General features: G+C 49.7%; 1 protein-coding gene across 1 annotated transcript in view; it reads right to left on the bottom strand.

Annotated features, from left to right (window-relative positions):
* Nucleotides 1-534: 534 nt before the first annotated feature.
* The window catches only part of GNRHR (gonadotropin releasing hormone receptor), a 33,379-nt gene continuing 17,503 nt past the window's right edge, over nt 535-16,410 (bottom strand). The window contains exons 2-3 of the mRNA XM_078879071.1: nt 7,239-7,458; nt 535-1,016 (exon numbers count right to left, since the gene is read on the bottom strand). Coding sequence (XP_078735197.1) covers nt 535-1,016; nt 7,239-7,458 — 702 coding nt within the window. The remainder of the gene's footprint in view (nt 1,017-7,238; nt 7,459-16,410) is intronic.

Genomic DNA, 16,410 nt, shown 5'->3' with positions numbered 1-16,410 from the left:
GCGCAACCAGCCACTCACTCATTCACCAAGCTACCAACTCACCCTATAACGCACCCACCCACTCACGCATTCACCCACCCACCCACTCACGCATTCACCCACCCACTCTGCGCAACCACCCACTCACTCATTCACCCACCTACCCACTCACCCTTTCACCCACTCACCCATTCACCCACCCACTCCGCGCAACCACCCACTCACTCATTCACCCACCTACCCACTCACCCTTTCACCCATTCACCCATTCACCCACGCACCTTGCGCAACCACCCACTCACTCATTCACCAAGCTACCAACTCACCCTATAACGCACCCACCCACTCACGCATTCACCCACCCACCCACTCACCCTTTCACCCACTCACCCATTCACCCACCCACTCCGTGCAACCACCCACTCACTCATTCACCCACCTACCCACTCACCCTTTCACCCACGCACCCATTGACCCACCCACTCCGCACACTCTACCCACCCACCCATCCACAGCATCACCACCACCACCACTGCATCCTTGCTCCTCGTCCCGTTATTGAACGGGGGGGCACCCCTGCCGCTGCAGCGGCGCAGAGAGGTCGACCGAGGCCGTGGCCAGCGTTGGCTGCGGCTCGAGCTCGCTGCTCGCCATCGTGCCGCGACTGGAGGTCGTCGCTCCGGTGGTCGTTCCGGAACGACGGCGGCGACGCGTCGACGACGACGATGACCACCAGCAACAGCAGCAGCAGTAGCGGTAGCAGAGCGTGCCGTGCCACTGGCCGCTGAACAGACCGTACACCAGGGGGTCCAGGCATGCGTTGAGGAGGCCGAAGAGAAAGACGATGTGGTTGATGTACTCGGGCAAGGTGCCCTGGTCGAGCGCCGCGGGCCAGAACCAGTACCAGATGCCCACCAGGTAGTACGGAGTCCAGCAGACGAGGAATGAGCCCACGATCGCGGCCGTCATCTTGACGGTGCGGAGGCGCGCTCGCGGGATGTTGTTGGAGGAGCAGCGCAAGGTGACCGCCTTGGCGTCTGTTCGGGGGGAGGGGAGGGGAGGGGGGTGGCGAGGGGATGTAGCAATGAGATCCCCCGGCACGGAGTTATGACCGACAAAACACATTTGTCGTTTGTTTGTTTGTAACGCTTCCCAACAAAGGTCGAACGCGTCAATGCGTCAGCTCTGTCCGTCTTGTCACGGGGCGCCACGGTGGCGAGGAGATGTTAACTACCTCACCTGGTTTACAGGAGGTCGTGGGTTCGATCTAGATCCTGACGCCTGCTGTATATTTGGAGTTTGCATGTAACCTCTCTCTCTCTCTCTTTCTCCCTGTGTTTGCGTGGATTCTTCTCCGGGTCCTCGAGGGTTTCACTCCACGTCTAGAGACGTGCGGTTGGAATGTTTGCCCGCCACTAAAAGTGTCCACACAGTGACGAGCCACTTCGTTGAGCTATAATTTTTTTCCAGGTCGCTTTTGAAAAAGACATAGATACTGTAGCTCAGTGGGCCTTAACCTTGTAAAATAAAATACTAATTGTCGCAGTAGTCGTCTGTCCGTCTGTCCGTCTGTCCGTCTGTCTGTAGCGGGGCTGTATCGTCAAGGTGATCCCTAAATTAAACTCAACGGATCAGCAGAGGACATGATCAAAAGCATCTCTCAACGCAACCCATCGGACCACCGTGGCCTCCTGGGAATGCGGTCGTTCCGCAGTGATCAAGATGCGAGCAAAACTCGGGAGCGGTTTCGGCGAAGGGCGTCTCATCAGAGAGGTCGGGCTCGCGACTGAAGAGATACGAGTGACCGAACAAATGTTAAGAGGGCAAGACGCCACATTTAATACAAATGTTAACCAAATGTTACTCCAATGTTGCATTGCCAGGAGGGCTTTGCCCTCTAGAAAACCGGGGTTGCCCGAAAACTTGGTGATCAAAATAATTGGTCAAATGATGAATTGCCCTTGCTCATCGATTATTGGACTCGCAAAATCCACGATTGGACTGTACGCCTATGCTCCCCACATCTACGCCATATCATATTCCCCCAACCCGCACTGACCAGCGTGGTGAGGTATGGTCAAATGACTCCTACGACCCGCGTGGCGTAAGCAGGAGGGCCTTCATCCAGCAGCGGATAGACAAAGCTCTCGACACTCCAGGGTGGTACAGATGTCTTACGGACCCAATTTAATTCTCTAAAACGCATACTTTTTAAAGCGAGCTTCATTTAAAACAGAAATGAATATGCAAAGGAAAAGAAAATTAGGGGTCAATTAATTGGTGGGGGGGGGGGGGTCACAAGGCATCTGGACCACCCCCGTACAGTTTACGCATTGCTACGCCCGTCAAATGACGTTTGAAGCGTTTTCACGCACAACAAACTATCGCAATCTAAGAGTCTTTGCATAGCCGAACTCTCTAACCACCACGCACAACCAGGCGTTATAGGCTGCGGGGGAGGGGGTGGGGGTAGAGAAGCCACCCACCGACTCCAGCTGGGCTGACATGAGTGGTGGATCGATGTACCCTGAGCCTCGCCGTGTCAACTCCGTACAGGAGGCAAGTTCGCTTAACTCGCGTGAGAGCCGCACGCGGCAGCAGCAGCAACATGCACACCGCCCGAGTCATTAAACGGAGAACATTGGCACACGCGGGAACGAAAACGAGGCCTGACCCCCCCCCCCGTCCCTGTCACAGGGGGTTACATGAACCTGCGTTTGAGACGTCTGCTGCCCACTTAAGCACAATTTCGTTCATTTCCTCCACGCGCAATAACGATGTCTTTAGAACCGGTGTGTGTGTGTGCAGTTTGGTATCCTACGTAAGGTGCGAAAGGAAGTTCAACATACATACATACAACTAACATACATACAACATACATACAACATACATACAACATACATACACAAAACATACACTACATACACACAACATACATACAACATACATACACACAACATACATGCAACATACATACATACAACATACATAGACACACGCATGCACACGATACGAACAGTCCATCGGCCTACTCACTTGCCAGGCGGATATTATGCGGCAACATTTGTTTCGGCAAAGCACATTTTTGGGGTGAGTTTCGACCCTTTTGGGTCTCATCAGCAGGCTTGGTGAACAAATGCCGCCGGTTACCAGTCGGTGGCAGCAAGGGGGGGCTGAATCTAAACTACGGGGCCCTTCTTCTTGGTTCTTTCGGTAAAGTCACGTAGAATGGAAAAAAAAACATAATAAAATATTATTTAATATTATATTATTTTATTATGTTTTATTTTTATTATTTTATTATTTCCATTCTACGTGACTTTACCGAAAGAATAAAACATAATAAAATATTATTTTATTATGTTTTATTTTTTATTATTTTAGTATTTCCATTCTACGTGACTTTACCGAAAGAATCAAGAAGATGAATCCCTGCAGTCACGAAAGATTTAAATCGATACGGGGCCCTTGCTGGTTTAAATCACTGTCGTCGGTCATGGGCAATGCCGCTGCTGGATGAAGGCTTCTTCCAGGTTGTTGCCATCTCTCACGGCCATGCACCTTTAATTTACAAAGTGGAACATTGATACTCGCGATGGGTTCTTCTGTTGTTGTTGTTGTTGTGTGCGTTTGTGTGCCATTGGCAATGAGGCAGTTTAGTTCAGCCGTCATGTTTTGTTTAACAGCCACGACTCTCAACAAAGAGTCAATACCGGCCACTGGGAGTGGTTAATGGTGGTGGTCGTCACTAGGGAGACAAAGGCGGTCGGGCCCTGGTGCTGGCCACCTCATCTCCTCGTGTGCCGTGCCAGCCTTCATAGGTGCTACTCGCTAATGGCACTTGCTCCAACAGTCTGTTAAGGCTACACGGAGATCTTTGTCTTTGGCGGTGGTCAGGAACGGCGAGATCGGTGGCGCTCGCCCATTGGAGGCCCAAAGCAGCAATTGTTTTTGGGGAACTCCCCATTTAATTTCTATCTCTGATTGAGATGACAGCAGATAGATAAATAAACAGAGATATTGGTCGGTAGCGAGGTAAGAAATGTGGATTAAATAGATAGAGGTGTAATGAGACGAGAGAGATTAATGAGCTTTTTAATAATAATTGGATTTATGCGCATTAGGAATTGAATTCGAGCTGATATTTGATTTACCATTTATTTTTCATTAATCCCGGACTCCTTGAGCTACTTGGGGAGATTATGCTCTGTGCTTTACTTCGCGCCACGTCTAGCGCTGCCACTGGCCAAGGGATAATTGTGGGCCTCTCTCGATTTCACACGCATTTCAAAAGTCTTCTCTTTGAGCCCCCCCCTCTCCCCACTTTCCACATTTCCCCATTCTCCCCACTGCTATTGCAACTCCCCCCTCCACCGTATCCCCCCTCCCCCGCCCTCCATCATATATTTCGGTACAATTATCGGAGCAGATGGCGACTCAGCGGGGTGAGAGATGGCGGTGGCTGTGGGGGTGGGTGGAGGTGGAGGAGGAGGGGAGGGGGGTATGTGAGAGGTATCTCGTGGCGAGCCGTGTGATCGGCTTGCACGCGCGCAATTAGGCACCGTTAGTCGAAGCCACCTTTGGCGGGTATTATGTTTTGTTTGCGATCGCCTTCGGGCGCTCGGTTGATTTGAACGGCGGCGCGGCTTGCGGCCCTCTCGTCGTGAGCCCGGACGGGACGTCTCCTCCTTGGGCACGACGGCGATGCTGACGACGGCGCCGAGAAGAATGCTGTTTTGTTCGTTATCGTTGCGTTGTCACAGGTCCGCCGAGCAGAGCAAGAATGATTTGTTGAACACGTAGTAGGTTTTTGCGATCAATGTTATCAATGACAGTTTTTTTTTTGGGGGGGGGGGGGGTGATCGCGTAAATATTAAACGTCTCGTTAAACCCGCCACCACTCGGCACAGCCAATTAGTAAGGTTTGTCACGTAGACAAAAAATAATAATTTGCTGAAATTCGGAACCTCTAACTTCCTTGGACGACCTCCCAACACCTGGCCGAGGCATGTTCGGAGACACGTGGTTTTATTTCCTGCCCAACCCCCTAGTCGTGATAATTGTCAGCGTGTATTTGCAGTAAAATAATAGTAATTGATGAGTAATTTGCGGAATGACTCATCGATTGTTGTTAATTGGCGTTCTCTGGTCTAACGCTGGCGAGACAAGGTCATAAAGAAGGCTGTCTGGTGTAGGCCAATCAGTTTCAAAGACAAGCATGTTTGTCCGAGCATGTTCGTGTGGGTGTTTTTCCACAAGTACGTGTGGTTAATGCAGAATTTTATGCCTTGCAAAAGGAATATATTCGGTGTTTGGACCTCTTAACACCACCTTTTTTTTATTGCCAGAAAAGCTAAAACCTATTCTTATTTTTCATCATTTTGGAAACTGGCAAAAAAAGTCCCATTAATCATTTAAGGAAGTTTTTTTTTGTCAATCCACTACTCGACGATGCCCACCACTCCCCCAATGCACAATGCTGTGTCGGTCATGGGGGGGGGGTTTGTTTGACCATACTTCACCATACTGGTCAGTGCGGATTGGCGAAGGCAGAGGAGCAGGGCCGGTTCAGATTTCACTCACTCCACAATGATAGCCATCGTCAGGAAGACACCAGGAAGGTGTACGAGTTCAATCCCCGGGCCCGCAGCTCAGCACGTCAAATACAAAGATCCCCCGTATAGCCTTAACCGACTGTTGGGGAAAGTGCAGTTAATGAGCACCTAGGATGGCCTGCACGGCACACGAGGGGGTGGAAAGCAACACACCCACCCCCCGCCTTTGTCTGCCTAGTGGCGATGTTAACGCACCGTACCAGTTACCCATTTGAGGCTGAGTCGACCTAGGGGAGGCCCAGGACCGGCTCAGATAATCGTCACTGGTCTTCTCCGCCGTGAGCGGGAAATCGAACTCGGGTCGTCGGGTTCTTAGTGCAGTTTGCAATCCGCTGTACCACCCCTCGGCACATCGACCCCGCCTGTCGTCACACAGTGACGAGTACAAACACAACGGCCGCCACCGTAATGTGGAATTGACGCCGTTGGGCTACGGAAACGAGCGCTGCTCACGCAGGCTTGCTTGAGCGGGCAGCGTAGCGGGCGTCCTTCTGCACCGATTTCGCAAGCGGAACGCGATGCGGTGGTTTAAACGCTGGCGAGGTTAATAGTGCACGAGTAAAAAAAAGAGGAAAAAAATCCCCTACGTTTAAGCGGAATTGTCCCGACGAACACGACCTGTCAGGTGAGCGCGCGGGATTAGATTTGGTGGCGGTCAGCCCACGTTACGCAGCTCGCCATTTCGAGGTTTTTTTTTTCTTTTCTTCCAATCTCCCGATCCCCAATTACTCATCACCCCCCCCCCCCTCGTCTCGCTAACCTCTCTCGCTCTCATTCCCACGGTCCCCGGGTGAAAGTGCTCTTGATAAAACTCGGCTTCGTAATCACGGAAGGACACCGCCAATGATTCCGGTGGAATTTTTGAAGAGAGAGGGAGGAGGAGGAGGACAACACTTCAGAGAGAGAGTGGCAGCAGGAATATATGGAGGGAAACACATGGATATCCAGCCTTCGATGACACATGGTTCAGAAACACGGTCATTCATGAGAAATAGCTAAACAAAAGCTGTGATGAGTGCCCAAAAATGCACGGAGAAATTCATGCGTGTCGTAATCACATTGAGAGACAAAACGGTCACACGTGCGGTTCTTTTGAGCTGGTGGTCTGCAAAAGGCTGACAGTTTTTTTTCTTACTACAGGAATTGGACATCTTTGGGCGTTTTTTAATATAATTGTTTTCCCGTTTCCACTAACCTTTCTGTTGTGATGGATTTTCTCATCATTTACTGATTTGAATTCAGAATTTTTGTGCCGGGGTTAAAATTCAAACTTGCCCCTCCCCTACTCTTTTACCGCTACGCGAACGAAAAGCCGGGGGAGCCGTCGCCCGCCCACCCTATCCTCCCACCCACCCATGCCACCCACCCACTACCCACCCACCCACCCACCACCAACCCATGCCACCCACCCACCACCCACCACCCACCCAAGCCAGACACCCACCACCCACCCACCACCCACCCACCCATGCCACCCACCCATGCCACCCACCCACCACCCGCCCACCACCCACCCATGCCACCCACCCACCACCCACCCATGCCACCCACCACCCACCCACCCATGACACCCACCCACCACCCACCCACTACCCACCCACCCACCCATGCCACCCACCCATCACCCACCCACCACCCACCCACCGTGCGCCACTCCATCCCTCTCCCTGCCTCGCCGCACGATCTCCAGGAGGATGCGCGCGTAGCAGAAGACCATGATGAGCAGGGGCAGCAGGAAGAGGCAGGCGAAGGTGAACATAAAGTAGAGGCTTCCCTGCCAGCGTTGCGGGAAGCTGCCGTGCGTCGCGCACTGCGTGAACTGCGGGCCCGGCTGGGACGTCTGCACAACGCGGAACAGGACCAGCTGCGTCGTGGAAGGAGATTGGGGGAAGGGGAGGGGGGTCGCAAGAGAAAGGTAAAGGAGGGACGAGACAGAAGAGGATCGTGAGTAATAGCCCCTTTTTCCACTGCCACATCCGAGCCGAGCCGGGCTTGCTCTCTCGGGGGGAGGGTCGTTTTCTGCTGGCGCTACTCCTGACGCAGACGTCTGGCTCATGCACCGCCGCGGTGTCCAATTGGAAGTCGTTGCTCTGCATCAACGTCAGCCATGTGAAGAAGATGAAGAATGTAGCTGAGCAGAGACCACCGACTCACTATGTATGTTGAACTTCTTTCGTAACCGTTCGTAGCCAATCGTGCGAATCGTAGGTGCGGGGAAGGACGACACAAATGACGCGCTTTGGGTGGAAGATTTGTGCCAGAAAGGCGCCGACGTGTGAAGCAAAAGTTTAAATTGACTTCACTTGAGAGCCCACCACGGGAGGCTGAGACCCAGAGTCGAACCCAGGCTCTCAGCGGTGCCGGTTCAGTGCCAGGTGCGGTGCTCATTTCCCCAGAGCCACAAGGCCGCCTTGAATTCTCCGGCAGGCACGGTTGGCTACGTACGGTGCGAAAGAAGTTCACCATACATATTGGTCTCTATGGGTGTCTGTGGGTTTCTGTGGGTCTCTGTGGGTCACTATGGTTTTGTATGAGTCTCTGTATCTCTGTCGGTCTCTATGGGTCTGTTCTTTCCGATATTAGGAAGCCATTGGAGCTATGCACTTTTAAGTATAGATTGAAAACTAAATTCTTTCGAACTGATTTATGTGTGTTTAGTTTGTTATCCTTCCCCAACACGACTCCGACTAGCACAGTTGGCTATGTACGGTGCAAAATAAGTTCAACGTATTCTAGATTTGAAGCTTTTGTGACTGCAAGGATTCATATTCTTACCGAAAAAACCTAAGAATATGAAGTTCAACGTACATACGAATAATCTTGGTTGTAACCCGTTTGTCTCACAGGCTGGTGTGCTTGCCATTCAGAATGAGCCACTTTTTAACGAAAATAATCCACTTGCGTCCCTTACTGCATAATGATAACGACAATGAGTTTTAGGAGCTGTAAAGTTGCATAAATGAAAAACCCTCCCACAAGTAATACGAATTAAGGACGTACCATTTCGGCTTCGTTTCGCTTAATTGACACTCCGAGGCAATTGCCTAAAGGTGCCCGGTAGGCAGTTGCATCTCGTTAAATCCTCACGAGCTCAGCAAGAGGGGTGAGCCTGGATGGCGCTTGGGTTGGGCAAGGCCACCACGGCAAGTCCGTTTGCTGTAGGCTCGTGTGCGGCTCAGGTACCAGCATAGTGCAGTGCCACCAAAAAAAAACCTAAATGCCACGGTTTAAAGCTTTCGTGACTGCAGGTAATTCATCTTCTTGGTTTTTACGGTAAAGTCACGTAGAACGGAAATAATAAAATAATAAAAATAAAACATAATAAAATACAATTCTCACGACGTTTCAGCCACAACGCAAGCAGCCGTCCTCAGGTGAAGAACAGGTCTGTCGGAAAGACATTCATTCGGACGCTGTCTTTCCGACAGCCCTGTTCTTCACCTGAGGACGGCTGCTTGCGTTGTGGCCGAAACGTCGTGAGAATTGTGTTTATTATGTTTTATTTTTATTATTTTACGTTACTTTACCGAAAGAACCAAGAAGATAAATGCCACGGCTTGAACAAATCTGTCCAAATGCTGACCTAACAACGAACGATTTTTCCACCTCCAGCAAAACTAGACGCACGCCTGTGCGGGTGAAGTATGGTCAATTGGCCCGCTTAACCCAAGGAGGAGTGTGATTGAAAGACGGGAGCTGTGCACGGCAGTTGCGCAGTCAACGATCGGCGGAATGAACGAATTATTGGGCCATCTTGCCCGGGACATACGGACGCGATCTCAAGTTCATTTCCCTCTGCGATTTAACAACAACAACCGCCGCCAACAGCAGCAGTAGCAGCTGCACTCAAACGCAATTTCGATTAGAAACCAACAGCAACAGATATACGCCAACTTAGGAATTCTATCGCGAGGGTAAAGTGCTATATAGCTCGCAACGCGTACGATCGCGTTATCACCGGCTTGAAATAGTCATCGTGGAATTCAATGTGCCTGGAAATGGGAATAGCTGTAACTAGGCTGGGGGGCAAGGAGGGTGGGGGGGTATAGCCAGACGACCAAAAACGCCGGGAGCCCAAGAGGCATATCAATCTCCACCGACACCCGGCAGAATTTATTCCAAATAAATTACTCAGCAGCCCACCCCCCCCCCAACCCCTTCCACCGCACGCCACCTCACAGCCCTGCGTGCCGGAGCGCTAAATCCATTGTCTCTCACCGCCACGGCCCAGGATTACTGCTCATGACTCCCAAGGGTGTATGGAATTGCCCCCCTCCCCGCCCGTCCGCCCGCGCGCCCTTCCTCTGCGTGTTCATTCGGCGGAATGCGAGCACCTTCATCTCGGTCAGTCCCCACTCTTAATTTCGTGTCCGAAATGCGTTTTTGGCTGTCGTCTGCCGATTGCTCTCCCCGACTCTGCGCGCCTTCGCCCCTTGTCGTTGTACTCGCACGACGTTTTCTCAGGTTTTTTGGGGGGTTAGATCGCGTAAATATACGTGTCATTAAAACCCGCCACCACCCGACAACTAGTAAGGGTTGTCACGTAAACAGAACGTGGCCAATTCGTCACTAGTACAGCACTAACCGGTGTCTTGGAGAGCCAAGCCACAATATTTACAATTTGAGTACGACGTTTCGCCAGTCATTACAACTAGCTTCATCAGGCGACAGCCAGATTTGTGGAGAAATCCACCTGTTTCGTTCCTTATGTAGAGGCGTAGATGTGGTGACCACGCTTCTGCGCTCTTGCGCAAAGTGCGGGGGGGAGGGGTAATTAATGATTCTAGATTTGAAGCTTTCGTGACTGCAATGATTCATATTCTCAGGTTTTTTCGGTAAAGTCACGTAGGTAAAACATTAAAAGTAATGAAAGTAAAATAAAACAAAACAAAAATAAAAATAAAATTCACGACGTTTCGGAGGCAACACAAGTCTCCGTCGTAATTAATGAGTCAACGTACATTATGCATGTGCATTATGCGAGCCCTTTGATATTGTCCTTCCTGTCTATTGTGTGTATTAAAATAGGCGTACCAACGGTAATCCTTTTTGAAGTATGGTGCCCTTTATAGGCATGCAGCGCACCCGTGTGCTGTACTAGTGACGAATTGGCATGTTCTGTTTACGTGACAAGCCTTACTAGTTGGCTGTGTCGGGTGGTGGCGGGTTTTAACGACACACTTAAATATTTACGCAATCTAACCCAAAAGCCTTCTACGTGTTGAACTAACGTTTACCCAATCCACTGTCTGTACCCGAAGAGGACCACCCCACGCCGTGCCAGGTAGTGGGAGGGAGTGGGGATTATTCATCCACGGGGAGCGGTGGCGCTGCAGTTGATGTGGTCGATGGTTGCGCCATCGCCACGCACGCGTCCAATAAAAAGCAAGCGACAAGTCCTTACTCACTAACAACTCCTCTATCATTTTTCCTTGCTGGAGGGGTTGCCCCCCCCTACCTAAAAAGCCTGGCTCCGCCATTGCGCCGGCTCTCTGTTCGCGAGCCCTCGGCAAGCTGTTAAGCCTCCTTGCACTGCGCGTTAGATTTTTTTGTTTTCGTTTTTGCACGCGCGATTTGAGCGCAGCAGCGATACGCGAACGCGTGCGCCGGCGGGAGTCGCGTGCCATGGGCGCGTGCTTACAAAGACAAAGTTCCCCCGGGTAGCCTGCACAGGGGACCGTTGGGGAAAGTGGCATTGCTAGCGAGCAACTGTTATTTATTTATTTGGAAAGAATGTTCGGTGCACGAGTGGGCAGCGCGGACGGCTAGCACCACGTCCAGCCACCGGTGTTTATACACCGCACCAGACGTTCAGGGCAGGTGCAGACATCAGTCACCACTGATGGTGGCTCGGTGTGGCGAGGGATGGAATCCACGTGACCGAGTTGGAAGGGCAAGTGAGTGCGATACAAGTGCCGGGCTCAAGACCTTCAATGCGTTGTCCTAACCCGAGGCGCGTGCCTTCCGATCTTTAAAATGAAACACTGGCCCCGCTGTTTTCTACTTAAACCCGACCTATACACATAGAGTGCGCTCGTGTGCAACGTAACGTTGAACGTGTCTTAGATAATTATTAAATAGTTATAAAATAATCATTAAACAAGCATTAAAAAAGTATGAAATAATAAGTAAAAAGTAATAACAAAAATTGCCGAAATTAATGTAATAATTATCAATCAATTATCAAATGATCGTTTAGTCGTAATTGAATAATCATTAAACATGTTTTTCAAAAAAAATCAATAAGTCATTATTTAACTATTAAAACGTTAATTGCTTTAACGTCTGCAATCGTCAATCTTTGCCCAAGCAAACACTCTCCCACTAGGCATTGATATGTAACTCAGAATAATATTGTTATATAATAATAATGATCGTCGTTGGGGACAATATAAAAAACAAAAGAGATCAGCAGACCGATGTTGTCGAATTCACGTACCAGTATCTCTACTTAATATTTACATATTTATTGCTCGAAACCATCAGTTTCTTTCGGGAGTGCGTAAATCCAGCGGCATTGATTCGAGACAGGAAAAAAAGCGCTCGGTACCGCTTTGGGCGTTGCTTCGTGGAAATTTGCGTAGCGACCGGTTCAGAGATTTTGTCATTTCGCAATGAACACGTGCATTGTGGGAACTACGGGGAATCTCACGGGGGCCCCAATAACGCAGGCAGCCACGTGGCTTCACGCTTCAGTGAAAAAAAATGAAGGCGCAATTGTCTTACAGTTTAATTCATTTCCCAACAGTGGCGTGCGGTGAGGTCAATGGCTGGGGAGGCACTGGCTGGTATGAGAGCGAGATTTACACACCGAGGGGGGCGTGTCCTCACTGAGGGGGGCGTGGCCTCACTGAGGGGGCGTGTCCTCACTGAGGGGGCGTGTCCTCACTGAGGGGGGCGTGTTCTCACTGAGGGGGGCGTGTTAGACACGTCCCCCTCAGTGAGGCAGATGTGATAGCTGCCTCCCCTGGTGCTTTTTCATTGCAGTTTCATGACGAGACCAGCGAGCCTAAATATCTTTATACAGATACGTGAAATAAGTTACCTGGAGTATGGAAGGCGAGGACAAGAAATGAAGGGGTCTACAAACATTACATTGGTGACACACACAGAGAGATAGTAACAGGCACGCGCTTATTGCCCGCGCTCCATCCAGTTACTGAGGGGTTGCGCAATCAGAGGGGAGGCCGAGCTGGTCGCTGCCTCACCTCTCGTCTCTCCTTGTATTTGCAGCGGAGCTCCGCAAATTTGGCGATTTTTACTATAAAAATGATTGGAATCGTACAGAAATGACATTTATAACACAGATCAGTGGAAAAAGCTTAATTTTTAGTTCATAATTTTTTACTTTTCGTAACAGCTATTTTCATTGGAGTATCACAGGTGAGGCTGTGCCTCCTCTGCCTCCCCTGACCGCACGTCGCTATTTATCAACAATTGTTAATTCTTCCGTGGGTGGGGGGAGGTGGGAATGTGACGCCAAATAAAAACACTCGTCCATGACATGCCCAGCGTTTGACTAATTTCACAACCCCCGACCAAATCGATAATGTCCATTCTGCTAGAACACAACTACACACCAAACAAAAAAAATCCACAACAAAAATCCGCCCATCTACGCATTTTGTTGTTTCAATCGAGAATTGACTGCTAATTTAAAAGAAAAAAAACGTCGATATCCTCCTCCAACGCTTCCAAACACCCAACGGCACACTCTACGCTCCTGCACCCGCTCGTCTGAGAAATGTAAAACACGGTACGCGTTCGATAAAGATAAAGACAAAGACCCCCCGTATAGCCTTAACCGACTGTTGGGGCAAGTGCTTGTCAGCGAGTAGCACCTATGAAGGGCCCGCACAGCACACGAGGGTGTGATTGGCCAGCACTACGCCCGGCCGCCTTTGTGGCAATGTTTGCACACCGCACCAGGTACTTATTTGAGGCCGAGTCGACATAGGGGAGGCCCAGGACCGTTTCAGATAATCGTCACTGATGTTGGCCGTGAGCGCGAATCGAACCCCGGGTCCGCCGGGTTCGTAGCGCAGCGCGCTAACCGCTGCACTACCGCTCCGCACACGTCAACGCACGCGCGCGCACACACATCGAATCCCTTACGGACACGCGTTTGTATCAATGACACCACATCGGGCCAAATCTCTCCGATTGCCCCCGGCCTCACGAAAATCTCGGAAGCTGAGCAGAGCTGAGACTGGAAAGTTTCTCGGATGGGCGACCGTCGGGAAAACAGGTGTTATAGGCTGCGGAACGCTCTGGTGGGAAGATCAGGGCCACACACACGCACACATTCGCTCCCCACCTTTGACCAACCCGCACTGACTGAGCATTGTGGAGGTTGACATACAGCAGTGGGTTGATTCAGGACCGTACGGTACAAGCACATGCACAGATGTGGTCTAGATGTCTTGTGACCCCCATTTAACTCTCTAACACTTAATTTACATTTGTTTAAGTATGGTGTATTTAAAACACGAATGAATACGCAAAGGAAACAACAAAAAAGCATGTCAGGGGTTCAATTAATTGTGGGTCACAGGACTTCTGAAACACCGCGTACACAACGCCGCTTTGCAGCCAGGAGATAAGAAGGACACATCCATTCATCTGACCGTTCGGCGACATTCCTCCAAGTTCAAACGAAAACGACACAAATGTAAAATGTAACTAACACTGCCTTTGTACGGTCAGAGTCATGGTGCAGGGTGGGAGGGGCGAGTTTAGATCGATGGACAGGAAGAGGAGCAACGCCTCTTAGAGGACACGCGCGCGGGTTAATGGCACCATCGAAACTGTCAAAAAAAAAGTCACCGCGGGCTTGGACCGGACGAGGTGGCGAGAAGCCAAATACCCCGCCTGGTATACAGGAGGGCCCATGGGTTCGATCCCGTGCCCATGACGGTGCCTGATTATTGGGAGTCTTGCACGTTCTCTCTCCCTGAGGTTTTTCCCCTCCAAAAATTTTTAATAGACATCGTGCGTTTAAAATATTTTTTCCACGTGATGAGCCACTTTTGTTGAGCTATCATTTGTGATTGCGACGTTGCTTCTGAAAAAGCGCTGTATTGCTCAGTGTGGCCATACCTATGTAAAATAATATGAAACAAATAGTTGACTATTCTTGGTTCTTTCGGTAAAGTCACGTAGAAGGGAAATAATAAAATAATATAAATATAAAACAATAACAATTATCACGACCCATCTTCTTGGTTATTTCGGTAAAGTCACGCAGAAGGGAAATAATAAAATAATAAAAATAAAAGATCATAAAATACAATTCGTGAAAATGACATGATTTTACCGAAAGAACCAAGAAGATGAATCTCTGCAGTCACGAAAGCTTTAAACCGAAAAATTATCACGACGTTTCTACTGCAACACAAGCAATCATCATCAGGTGTGAAATCCACAGCAAGAAAAATTGTTGAATAGTTTAGCTTAAGACCCTTCCCCAAGCCGGTGCCATGTCGTAATCTACCTACCAGCTGGATACAAACTTTTTCCATCGCTCCATCTCCTTGGTGGAGGTGCTTTCAGATTTGTTCCGCTTATGGGGACACGATGGTCGATTGGCCAAGAACAATGAAGGAGCTGCAGCCGAAAGGAATGGAACGCGTCCGAGAGGACGTGTACCAGGGAGACGGAGCGATGAAATCGGCACCTCGTGTGCAGACCACGTGCTGGGTGGATTATTACATCTGAGAATTGTGAGAGATGATTGCGGGTTTGGGGGAGGCCTTCATCTAGCAGTGGATTGACCATGGCTGATGATGATGTTGATGCTGATCATGGTGATATCATCTGGCTATAGGGAAAGGGGCCGTCCATAAATGACGTCACGTGATTTTTGACGATTTTTGACCCCCTTCCTTCGTCACACGGCGTCACAAAAAGTCAGACCCCCCTTCAAATATTACGTCACAAAGCTCTGCCCCCCCCCCCCCCCCCCAAATAAAACGTGCTTCAAATCGCTTTAAACTATTGTCATTGTAGTGCGTATTTAATGTGCCGCTGCACTTTGATGTTGTAAGAGAAAACATTTATAAAAAAAGTATATTTAATTAAGTAGAACGTGTTGTCTATATTTATTTAAAGTTGCGCATTTTGATGTGACGTCACATTTCTCAACCCCCCCCCCCTCGTCACACATCGTCACAAATGTCTGAACCCCCCCCCCCTAGGTGCGTGACGTCATTTATGGACGGCCCCAAAGAGCTGCCTAACCTATGCGGTCTGTAGCTTGGTGGGATCCTCTATTACCGGGGTGGGTAACCAACATAACAAGAAGAGCCGTTTCTGTCAAACTTGGTAAATAAATAAGCTCGATGTTTCAAGTTCAAGTTCATTTATTAGGTATAGCCCTGTGAGCCATTCGGCTCTTGAATCGGGTGCAACCGCAACAAACAAAAAACAAAAACATGAACAAAAAACATCTTAAAGTGAATATGTGACTAAGTGCAAACAGAAAATCCAAGAAAAGACAGCAAAATATTGCAGAAAAAAATCACCGTACACCAACGCTGTGTGCAAATATCCCAGTGGGATGCAAGTCAAACAACAACAACAACAAGAGCCGCAGTGCATTGTGGTGGTGAATACGAGACGGAGGCGGTCCCCTAATAAACAACGTCACGAGGCCGTCACTTAAAGAGTCGCATGCGGCTCCGGAACCTCACAGAGGAGAGGCTCCTTTAATTGATTGGCCTCTCCCAGCTTGTGTTTGCAGATTCTCGACCCCTCACCCTCCCCCCAAAAAAACTCCAGAGCTCCTCCTGTAACCTCACTCTGGAGTTTTACAAAT

Source organism: Lampetra fluviatilis, chromosome 53, assembly GCF_964198595.1.
Source record: "Lampetra fluviatilis chromosome 53, kcLamFluv1.1, whole genome shotgun sequence".
Classification (NCBI taxonomy): Eukaryota; Metazoa; Chordata; class Hyperoartia; order Petromyzontiformes; family Petromyzontidae; genus Lampetra; species Lampetra fluviatilis.
Note: the sequence above shows the minus strand (reverse complement) of the source record. Positions and strands in the feature narration are given on the sequence as shown.